This window comes from Acromyrmex echinatior, chromosome 2 (genome assembly GCF_024713525.1).
Source record: "Acromyrmex echinatior isolate Ae372 chromosome 2, ASM2471352v2, whole genome shotgun sequence".
In the NCBI taxonomy this organism is placed as follows: Eukaryota; Metazoa; Arthropoda; class Insecta; order Hymenoptera; family Formicidae; genus Acromyrmex; species Acromyrmex echinatior.
Window position 1 is genome coordinate 16,902,922 of NC_141853.1, and position 12,302 is coordinate 16,915,223.

The following is a 12,302-nucleotide window of genomic DNA, read 5'->3' on the forward strand; positions in this document are numbered from 1 at the left end:
CCGGCCTAAGAGCTGTATAAGTGGCATCCGATTGTCCACATCGTCTATTGGTCAATTCAACCAGATTGATTGCTACAATTCGGATACTTTTTTATTGCTATAATGGATTGCTATCCATTGGTTATTGAATGTCAGGAACGTCTCGTTTGCAATTAATTATACAACAGCGACCGGTGATTTTTTCACTAATCAATCAAAAGCTCTTTTATTGAATTAGACAATTGATATAGGAAATCGAATTATTAAATTTGTTTTTTATTCCTGCATTAGAATGTTTTTTCGTTAAATAAACATGCAGAGATAATAGATCCAGCATCGAAAGTCATGTAAATTCATCCAGAGGTCACAAAAAATATCACACTGCAATAACATTAAAATATTAACAGTAAATATTCAATAAAAAATATATAGAATTGTAATTTTAATAAAATAATTTGTATAAATTTATTTTTTAAACGAGCAGATATTCCGAATAAATATTCAATCGACATAAAAAATATAGTAACAATACTCCACATGAATACGATTGGGATATGTAACTAAAACATAGTCTGAAAACAACTGTTTTGCAGCAAGCAGACGAACATAATGTAAACGAGACGCGTGTAAAAACATTTATGTATTTTTATTAACATTTTTACATTTTTTTAATAGTTACATTATGATCTGTGCTTCGCATTTATTTTATACAAAGATAGATATAATAGGTAGACAGTAATGCGCGTATCACTCCTCACCACGTGAGGCGCACTCCCTCAAACATTTCAATTTCGAAAACGATAATTTCTTTTTCTTTTTTTTTCTTTGTCCATATTCGTTTAATGTAATATATATATATAATATATATAGACATACATTTATATATATATATATATATATATACATATATATTATCGATATATTTCCGTATATCACTTTATAATTTTGAACGGAAATACTTTTCCTAAAATTCTGCCGTCAGTCAGCTTTTATTTCATTTCCTCTTTTCTTTTTCCTCATCTTTTTTTTCTTCATTTTTATCACTCTGTTCACATTGACAAAATCGTATGCTTGACGTAGCGTTAAGATACAACAATTTGTCGCACAATGTGTGATGTAGCAACTTTTACATAAGATGATCGATTAACACCATTTTATAATCATTCCGCATTGAAACACTGAAAAAAAAAAAATAAACTGGACCCATTAAAAACATTAAAAGATAATTTTTTTAAATTTATATAAATATTTGACGGCCTTTTGTTGATTATATCTCACACATTACTTTATTATTCTACAAATTATGTACCTCGATTCTTTCTCTCTTTTTAGATTACAGACTATGTATTTTGAATTCACTTGTTTACAATCAATTAACCGTTAGTACACATGATGAATCGTTTGTGTCCTGTGTTTTTGTCACTTTTATAAAAACTATTAAATAATTCTTACATATACTTTAGAAAATATTTCTAAAGTTATATGTAAAAAAAAAATGTTTATGTATAAACGTTATACTAGTTTCTTAATGTACTTAATGTACAAAGAAAAGAAATGCAGGAACATGAATGACAGGACATGAATGACCCAATCATGTACAAATTTAGTTTATCAGAAAAATTAACGAACCGCGAAACTACTTACAAGGCCGAATAGATTATATGTATAAGAACCTTTTTAATTGTTTTTTAGGTAGAAATTTTTAAAATTTGTTTCAGGATATAATTAAAATATATATATTTTTAAATATATTTACTATAGGGAAGATCGGATTTATATATATTTACTAAGTGGGCACCAGGACTAAGCTGGCATTTGAATTTTGAGTGGCAAAAATATATCTTACGAGTTCTCAATTTATATTGTAAATGACATCTCGTGTGTCTTCTTTACTAATGAAATTTGATTAGTTTAGGTGCCGCGTTATTGTGTTTAGATAGTCAAACGTGTTTTTGATAGTCAAAAGTAATTTTTGAAATTTCATTTTTCGAATCACATCATTTTTTGTATATATGGATAAAAATGAAATTGCAAACACTAAAACTTTTTATTGCCATCTTGTAGTCTTATAATCACTCTATAAAACGCTAATAATTATTTGACTAAAATCGTTTATTTTATTATTTGAAAACTGCAATTGGAAAAAAGATACCCACTTAGCTTCAGTCTCCCCTAAATAATAAATAGTAAACATATATTGTTAATTATATTCATTGGTGACAAAGTACACGTATATGTTTAATTTTCAAAAAATTTCCATGCAATAGAATCCATAATTGTAACATAAAACTAATTTTTTTCAGATTAGTTATGAAAACTTAAATATGCTTCAAAATGTGGTCTTTATCAATGTGAGCTCCAGCAAAATTGATTATTTTCAGTACTTTTCACAGTTTCGATTTTTGTTTCTTGCTATCACTCATTTTATATCTTCAAGCTGCAATTGAAATCTATTTCGATCACTGACATTAATATCAAAGGAATTGCAGCAAATTTATAACAAAATAACTAACTAGTCAGGCAACAGTTAGGCACTATTAACAAATTACTCTGTACATATACTTCGTCCTTAATGGACGTACTGTCAATAGGCTGTTGGAAATTCATCATTTCATTGTATTTATCTCACAAATATAAACATAAATTTATTAAAAATAAATGATATTTCAGATAAATAAAAATAATCTTGTTGCAATATAAAGTTTATCCACGCTATTATTTAAATAACTTAACTAAATAAGCCAATTCTCTCATGAAAGTACAGAGAATAAATTGCATGATATTGCAACTGAAAACACATTTGTGCATGTAGAAACATATAATCTCTTTGACATTAATGTCATCCATTTGTCTGATGTAGTAGAGTATAGATGTTACACCTCTTCAACATTGTAATTATTTAAATACCTATTGACATAAGCACGCGGATGAATTTCACCTGAGCCATAATTTCAGTCGTAATGCATCCACGCCATTTAAATAGTATCGAAATAACCGTTTATCCCGCACAAATCCAAGATTTTCATACAAGCGCAGCGCCGGCCTGTTAGTAATTTCTGTCTCCAGAACCACCTCATCAGCGTCATCCTCCACCATTGCTTGGATAGCTTGTCTCACCAGATTCGATCCAATTTTCCGTTTCCGATATTTCACATCAACAGCCAGCATTGCGATATAACCACGCTTTATCACCTTCCTGTGGATGTCTAGTTTGCAGACAATGGCACCAACGCATTCATCACCATGCATTGCCTTGATAAATAAAAAAACAGTTTTGTTTAAATTCTACCTAAGAACTGAAAAAATTGAATTTTTTTATAATTTATGAAATTTTGTAAACAATATCAGTGCCTTTAAATGCCCTATAATAACCATAATTATACAGAAATTGCAACATCTTTATTAATATTGCAAAAACAACACACGTGTAATATCACATTGACTTAAATAATAACTTGAGTGATAACATAATAAAATAGAGATTTTCTGGAGAGTACATACCAGGAAGCACAATTTCGGCCAATTATGAATAAAATATCTATATGTGTAAATAGAATATGGTTCACTTAGGTCCTTCTGTATTAATTTCATAATATCAGGCATTTGTAATTCACTTGTATAGCTAACATATCGGATATCGTTGTCTTTACTTTCCATGGATAATGTTCCTGCTTGTTCTGTAACATAACAAGAAGCAGATGTTTTCATCCATTCCTAGGATGGTACACACAGTTGTATAATATATAAAAATTGTTCTAATTAAACAAGATTTTTTTTTAACACAAATCTCTCTTTAAGTTATAATTTATACAATTTAAAAATTTGAATAAAAGAAATATTTTTAAAGCAGCACTCGATATCTTCTATTGGCAAAAAAAAATGTACTAGGCTTCATCACGCAAGATCAACAGGATCTTTTACAAAAATAGATGAATGATGATTTGTTCTATTTTATTATTAGGTATATAAACTGGAGCTTGTCTATCGTATCTATACTGCACATGGCGAATAAGCTGGTATTGTATACCATGTTGGTTTAAATGACTAGTTTCCATTGTTTTAGATTGTGGAGAGAGATCGGTGACAGCGGCAGTTCTTTGAGGAGAGTCGCAGATACCGTTCACTTGAGCTACCCCATTGACATGCGGTTCTCCGCAAGCCTCTGTCGTCTCCAAACTGAGACGAGACTTTATATCTAAGGTGACATCCGCTATCGAGTCCCGTTTCTTCGCCTTGATTTTGCTAGCCGCCTCCGAGTCACTCACTTCTACGCCGTCCTTCATCTTGTCAATATCCATTTTTCAATTTTCGCTGCTTCTCTTGTTTCTCAAAATTCTCTTTCCACGCCGAAGAAGAGGACAAACGGGAGGATCACGGCCGTTTTATCCTCGAAGCACTGATCCCTTCACGGCTGTCGATCGTGCACGAGACACAGTGGCATCAGAGTCTTCACATGCGGCGTGGAGCTTTCAATCGAATTTTCATAATTACCGCTAGCCACGCGGTTGTCAGATTGTGATTCTATTCCGAAATGCGGACATCCGTAATAAACTGCTGAACGACGGACACCATAATGGATTTTCTGCGGTGACTACTGGACTCAGTCATGGGGTATGATCTTCTCGAGACTTGTCTATGAACAGGAGAGAATGCATCCTTTGCTCCGAGGAGGTTGATTGTGTATTTTGAAATGAGATGAAAATTATAAAGTAAAAATTTACATTTACAGATAAATTTACTGATTGTTGACCAATAACATTATTAATATTCTAATGAATTTTTTCACTTTTGTAATTGTCATCTCATTTCAAGATACACAATCAATCTTCTGTTCGCGTTGCTTGCACTTTTTGCACTTAGCTTCACTTTCTCTCTTTTCAACGTCCAGATATATAATTATCTCATTTTAAGTATAAAAACTTTTAAAGATTGTAAGCAACGCGAATAAATTTTTTATTTCATTTTAAATGCAAATATATTTGGGGATTTTAAGTAAAGCAAACAAATCTATTGTTGAAGATGATTGGCCATTCACAATGATCGGTGCTCAAGTTTTTTCATTAAACCAATCAGAAAGACTTCTAATAAATTGGCCAATTGGCGACGTGAACAATCGAATGCCACTCAAAAGTATTGGATCATGGCTGTAATCGAAGTTTCGCTACAAAATGCCTTTGATGGACCAATCAAAAAAAAACTTTTACAAATTGATCAATCAAAAACTTAAAGCATTGTAATATCGCGTTGATCGTATTCTAGTTTTGTTTAACTCTATGGAAGATTGGAAATAAAAATTTTTGGCCGTGTGTGAACTTCCGATGCGATCAATTAACAATTGCGATCAATTACAGAAGAAAAAGAATTGTCAATTATTATGACTGATTATGAGTGATTATCAAAATTACGCTTGAAAACAATTTACAAAATTTTGTTTAATAGAATAATACGTTGTACGAGAAAAATATATGGGAAATAATTATTTGTTATATTTACGAGTCTGATAGCAAATTTAATTATAAAGAAACAATGTTCTATAATTTACTTTCTATTATGTAAACATATGATATATATCATGTGTTTATTATCCTAAAAATTCTATTATAATAATTTTGTAAATTGTATTCTTGCATCTTTCTGTCTTGTTTGCAAAGTTTTGCAAATTTATACTTAAAATAAAAGTGTATCACACATACATTATAAATTTATTTTTAGCATAAAAGTGTATTAGATTTCTGGACATGGCTCAACTAAACGGTTTAAAACATGTAGTGATAGGTGAGGATATTTATATACAAACTGATCAACAATTTTATAATATTGTACGAGAAAATTGTTGATTGTAAAAGATTAATTATGTTATGTCAGTAGGAATAAGATAGAAATAAGGAAGATATAATGTTTTCAGGTGGTGGTACTGGTTTCATAGGAACGCAGCTAATAAAATCATTGAATCTCGCGGGTGTTTCCTGTACATGTATTTCTCGGATGCCAGGACCAAATAGAATATCATGGGTACATGAGAATGGATTTGTATTTTAGAATTTACATGAGAACGAATTTACTTGTTGGTAAGAATCAATCCAATGATACTCATTGTATCTATAGCATGATTTAGAACACTATGGTCTACCGGAGAACACGTCAGCTGTCATCAATCTTACCGGACAAAATATACTGGATCCTATGCAAAGATGGTCACCTGGATTTAAGCAGAATGTTAGGAATAGCAGGGTGAAAACAACGAAAGCTCTGGCAGACTCTATACAGAATACTAAGGCTACAGTTTTTGCAACTATATCAGGAGTAGCGTATTACAAACCCAATGATACTGTATACACAGAAGAAAGCAAATGCGAACCATATGACTTTCTATCAAGTAGAATCTTATTTTTTATCTTATTTTAATATAATATTTATATATTTATATCATTAATTTTTCAATTTTATCAGAACTTTGTCACGATTGGGAAGAAGCGTCAAAGTTATCAAAAGATAGCAACATTAGACAAGTAACAATAAGATCCGGAGTTGTGTTAGGAAGAGAAGGTGGCATGATCAAGAGCATTTATTTTCCATTCTTGGCGGGACTCGGTGGACCACTAGGAAATGGAAATCAATACATGCCCTGGATACATATTACTGACTTAGTTTACATGTTTATATTTGCTCTTACAAATAACAATGTGCATGGTATATTAAATGGAGTAGCGCCTCAGGTAATACAAACATTTCATGAAGGAGAGAGGTTTTACATTGATCTCCAATTGAAATATAATTAATTGTACATATATCATTTTGTTAATAGCTTGTAACAAACAAGGAGTTTACAAAAGCGTTTGCAGCGGCACTAAAAAGATTCGCAATCATACCTGTTCCAAGTTTTTTCTTAGAAATGTTACTCAATAAAGAACGAGCAAAGGTATATTTAACAAGCTTAATACTAAATGTAATAATTTCATGTTAATATGATACTTGATATTTTCGTTTCAGATAATGTTGGAGGGACAAAAAGTTGTACCAAAGCGCGTTGCAGAGTTAGGATTTCAATATCAATATCCAGATATTGAATGTGCTTGTAAACAACTTGTTAAACGTATTACGTAAAAGGACTTATTTAATTGTTATAAAAACCGATAGAAATCACATACATGTGATCATTGTAAAATTATTAGTAATGTGATATGTTAGCTAATTAATAAGTAGTGATGAATATAAGTTTTAAAGTATTCTCTGCGATACTTTCAAACAAATTGTTATTCAATAATAAATTATTTATTGCACAAAATGAATAAAATCTTACTTTGTTACACACTAATTTGTCTTAAATCGCGAATGAGATACAATGTGAGTAATCTCTCAAGAACATGTACATGTACAACATAAACGAATGATACTTGATTAATTACAATCTTTATGAAACTTGTACAAATTGCGAGGTGAAGGAATAGTGCAAATGTTTCTAATACACTTGATATAATTGAAACGCGTCGAGTTTCCCATATAAGAATTTTTTCTCAAGTTTGCCAATTGATAGCTGTTAAGTTGCGTTCCACGCATTAAACTTGGATAGCTCAAATTCTGCTGCACTTGATGACACGTTCTGCCCAATGTACTTCCTAAAACATTGTCCGAGACAGTAAATTCGTTGGACACAGGTAGACATGTTCTTGGCAAGTTTTGCAAGTATTCCTCGGAACCGGAAGGAAGTAATAATCGATTCGAAGGATCGACTAGAGAATGATCGAGATATTTGAGCCGGCTCATGTTTAAAAAATGATTGATTTCTTTCCTCAAATCTTGTATCTCCTTTCTCGTTAGGCCTTTCATATTGAGAGTGATCATCTTTCCATTCCTGTGCAGAATAAAGAGACCCATCTTGGTAGAGACTCCAATGTGCTGGATGTCAGTAAGTTTCATGAAGGAGAGTTGACCCGAATTATCCGAGCACAGTTTATCGCTCCAAATGGATTTCTTGACAACGGCTTTATTTTCATTCTTGTACAAAATCAAATCCTCCCATTCTCCAAAACTATCCAATCCGAACATGATCTCGCCCAGAAGCAAGATAATCAGCAGGTACACATTGTTTGTCAAACGGCTAAATATTCCGATGAAGATTACGGTAGACACTGGAAAACATGGTTCGTTTAGTGTATAATAGATATTAAGAATAAAAATATAGAAAATAAACGCGCATACACATTTTGTTTCAGTAACTTTAAGAATGCCGATTAAAATACAGAAGATATTAAATGAAATTATGATTTAGATTGCAACCACATAAATGCTACATTTTAGCGTACTATTGAGATATTGAGAAATTGCACTATGTATATATTTAATCGATTTGTCGACTGAAAATGAAGAATATTTTATACGCTAAACTTGAAGACATAATAATTCGATAAATCATTTCTTACGACCGAGTAACAGCCACGCGATACATCCTGGCCTTCGCGATATGTGTAATTTATTTTTATCTAATATCTTGAGCTCAGGCTTCGCAATCGGGATCATATTGTAATTACGAAATTCAACATTGCAAACAGAATTTTGACAGATACCCTATAGTCACACGAAACGAGATGTAAGGAGTAAAGAAATTTTGACATATGGCGCGAATCGCTGCAGATTAGAGATTGCATCGTGCATTTGTTATTTTTAATAATCGAGCATAAGTAAGAAAATATTATGTAACCGAGCACACGGTGGTTTATCATATAAAATTAAATATATAAAATGAAAAATTTTGATTAAATAATGCCGCGAAAAAATTAATTTATGTAGAAATTTGAAAAAGATAGAAATTAACGATATAAACGGCCCTGATGAAAATAAAAATCAGAACGTAAGTCGAATGTAATGAGAGAGAACAGAAGCGTAAAAAAAACTTCCAGGAAGCGAAAATTGAGACATTAAAATGTAAAAGAAGTGTAAGTGCTTTTACATTTCATTGTTCCAATTTTCGTCTTCTAGAAGCTATATGCTTCTGTTACTTTTCTATTACATCCGATTTACGCTTCGATTTTTATTTTCATGGAGTAATACATTAAGTTTAATTTTTTATACATATAATATATATATATATATATATATATATATATATATACATATAATATATATAATTTTTTATACATATATGTTACATTTTGATACAAAATTTTTAAGTATTAGAGATGTGATTTAGTTTTGAGGATTTTTTTCTCAAACACTGTTTATTTAAACAAGATAATGAACGAATATCTCAATCAAAATATTTTTCTTCGTTCTCTGCAATTTTTTTCTATCTTTCTGACAAGAGATAATTAATGTGAAATCCATTTTCCTTCTTTGTAAATCTTTCCTATATCATGTAAACGTTTAGATAACTGTACAATCAATATTCAATTGTCTGGGAAGTTCTGAAGTGGATTGTGCTGGATTTTCTTCTAATAATGCTTGGGATATCTTCGGAAAATCCTCAAAACTAAATCACACTCTTAATAATTTAAAACAGTATTATAGTTTTAAACATAATAGTCTTTGTACGTAAATTAGTAAAACAGTAAATTAATAAATTGTATGTGAAATTGTAGTAATTTATTAATTATATTTATATAATTCAAAGTACTCACGCTGTGGCGCCTTTTAAATATTCTATCAAGTTCGAAATCGATACACAAGATGTCATGATCAGTATTTGCGCGAATGGCACCGATTCCGCAGAGATAATCTGCTCGATCGTTAGACTTGGTAAACTTACTTGAACTTACATATTGCAGATACATATATTCACAAGTCACACATAATTAATACATGCTCTTATATAAACGATAACATATCTTTAATAAAAATCTTTAATAAAGATCTTTAATGATATATCTCTTAAGACGATGTTTGAGAAAATAATATTATAACGATTATAACTAATTCAATGATTCATTTGACATTCATTTTATTTATATCAATAAATTAGATAAAATTGTTTTATCGGATTATTTCATTACATCAAATTATTTAAAGTTAATTAGAGTTACAATTTCTTACTTAATCTAATTATTATTTTTAATCGATGATAGAAATAAGAAGCAATATAATTGTTAGTTTTAAAATATAAAGTTAAATACAATAGCGATGTAATATAAATATTTATATAAATTTAATTTACTATCAAATTTGGCTGTCAGATAATTCTAGTTCATAATCTTAATTTCCACTTTGCAGATTACATATAAATAAAAGACTGCGAATTAATTGATTAGAGATTGCACGTCTTAAATTTGTGTGTGTGTGTGTGTATATTACAGGTTTTGCGAGACTTTTAAAAATATCGAAAGCAAATCGTTGAAGACCGTGAGACTGCTGTCGGATAGAAATTACGCTTCGCAAAACCGTTATCGTAACTCGCGAGAAAAATGACCGTTGATAAGAACACACGTGTTCCAAAGACGAAACGTCCTTCCCACCCGGACCTGTAATCGTCAACACACTTTTATACGTACATACTTAAGTACATACTAATATAGCGGTATTTAACAAGTATTCTCTTCCTTTTGAGAACGTGAAATTAAGAAATACTTGACACTTAAACAAATTGTTCCATATTTATTTATCTCGCAATCACACAATTACGTATGTACATTTAATCCTAGTGAAAGACACAAAAAGTTTGCAAGTTATTGCGATGTACAACTTTATGAATTTATAAATAATTTACAAAAATTATAAATTAATTTTTTAAATTATTTTTCATTGATTTTATAATTAACATCTGTGTCTTTTATATCACAATTTTTTGCTATACAATATAAGACGTAGTTGTACTGACATGAATTTCTAGCAAAGTATTTATAAATACATCTTCGGTACATGATAGCGTTATCGATAAGATTCGCGATCGATTTATCATCACCAAATCATCTCGTCCTATTTTATGATCTCGATACATTATCATCGTACAAATACGAGAAAGATTGCGTAATTTTTATTTTAAAAAATTAAAAATGTTGACAAAATTTATTTAAAGTATGATTTTTTCGTGTTTTATATCTTTTACACTTAAATGTATGAAACATTATTAGCATTACCTATCTCATTGTATTTTTTAATAAATAATTATTTTATTATCTCACACAAATTTAATAGAAATTGTTTTGTAACATACATATTTTTTTACTCTTATTCTTTTGTTGTACAATATTTGATTTCCTCTTAAATATCTCAATCGTGATTGCAAATTACAAAATTGCAGATTTCTGTATATAACATCGTTTGAAAATTACATACAATTATTTATAAAAATGTCATTCGGATAAATACTATATCACGATTCGATATCTATCGGTGTCGTTTACGCTCTCCCATTTTTTCCGCGATTCGCACTCTCGTCACAGAGTGATTAAGTGATTATCAAGCGAGAAGTATTTTCAATATCACAAAATTTACTTCGATAGCAACGGAGTACACACGTACGTGTTACACCAGGTGTGTTTACCAACTCGTCGATTAATCCGCGAATCGAGTCCAGATGATCCTAAAATATCTTTTTTTGTTTTGTTTTTGTTACTTTATATTTTTCACGAAATTTTATAATAAATCATTTATTATTATTTCTATTATAAATTTTTATAATAAATTTTATTATAAAATATAAATAAAATATTTTTTTATTAATAAACTTATAAAATATACGCTGTTTATATCTTACGACATGACTAACGATATCATTACAACATTATTGTATATTTACTGACATTTAGAATTTAATGAAATTATTGTATTATGTACTTAATGAAATATTGGAAAAATAAGATAATCCTGATTTTTTTTTGCATCAATGCTGATTCGGTATGATTTTTTTTCTTTTTGATATACCATATAGACCTGCAAATATGCATATCAACGATAATTAATCGCTCTTACGAATCTCGTGGCAAGAACGTGCCCTTATCTAAACACATGTGACAATTCTAATAGTGGCAATAAATTAAACCATATTTATCGCGCATGCTTTTCCGTTTTGTTTTACAAATCCTGACTCGCGTTATGGATGGTTGATTATTGCTACTTTTACATTCTAAGGTGCAATTTTCACGCCTGGAGCTGCGAAAGGAGATCCTACTTTCCGATATTTTCGAAATATCTTTTGCAGAATTTATATATATATATATAATACGAAATTATAGTCTCTTTTATTGAAACAATCATTCTCATTCTAATAAAAGCATCTGAATTATTATTAATTATTAAACTTTTTATTTAAAGAAATTTATAAGCGTTAATTTCATTTGAATAACCAATTCATCGTTTCGCAAACTCGAATAAATATGTATAAATAACGGAAT

At 29.9% G+C, this 12,302-nt stretch overlaps 3 protein-coding genes across 5 annotated transcripts; 1 reads left to right on the top strand and 2 right to left on the bottom strand.

Moving 5' to 3' along the window:
• Window positions 1-604: 604 nt before the first annotated feature.
• LOC105151635 (N-alpha-acetyltransferase 30) lies at window positions 605-4,599 on the bottom strand. Of its 3 annotated transcripts, none has more exons than XM_011065465.2 (4): window positions 4,007-4,599; window positions 3,481-3,656; window positions 2,918-3,231; window positions 605-1,157 (listed from the first exon to the last, which is right to left on the bottom strand). In XM_011065465.2, exons 1-4 carry the CDS (start codon window positions 4,275-4,277, stop codon window positions 1,106-1,108), a joined length of 813 nt encoding a protein of 270 aa, XP_011063767.1. In that variant the 5' UTR covers window positions 4,278-4,599; the 3' UTR covers window positions 605-1,105. The 3 variants fall into 3 exon arrangements, with proteins under 3 accessions (XP_011063767.1, XP_011063768.1, XP_087259710.1); XM_011065466.2 differs by having other exon boundaries at window positions 2,887-3,231; window positions 4,007-4,598; XM_087403584.1 differs by having other exon boundaries at window positions 605-3,231; window positions 4,007-4,598.
• Window positions 4,600-5,208: 609 nt separating this feature from the next.
• On the top strand, window positions 5,209-7,273 carry LOC105151636 (epimerase family protein SDR39U1). Its single transcript, XM_011065467.2, has 7 exons — window positions 5,209-5,367; window positions 5,692-5,754; window positions 5,885-5,991; window positions 6,085-6,355; window positions 6,430-6,695; window positions 6,785-6,898; window positions 6,970-7,273. Exons 2-7 carry the CDS (start codon window positions 5,718-5,720, stop codon window positions 7,081-7,083), a joined length of 909 nt encoding a protein of 302 aa, XP_011063769.1. The 5' UTR covers window positions 5,209-5,367; window positions 5,692-5,717; the 3' UTR covers window positions 7,084-7,273.
• An 88-nt stretch (window positions 7,274-7,361) lies between these two features.
• Window positions 7,362-8,513, bottom strand: LOC147910557 (uncharacterized). The gene is made up of 2 exons (XM_087402999.1): window positions 8,400-8,513; window positions 7,362-8,108 (listed from the first exon to the last, which is right to left on the bottom strand). Exons 1-2 carry the CDS (start codon window positions 8,494-8,496, stop codon window positions 7,378-7,380), a joined length of 828 nt encoding a protein of 275 aa, XP_087259125.1. The 5' UTR covers window positions 8,497-8,513; the 3' UTR covers window positions 7,362-7,377.
• Window positions 8,514-12,302: the final 3,789 nt, after the last annotated feature.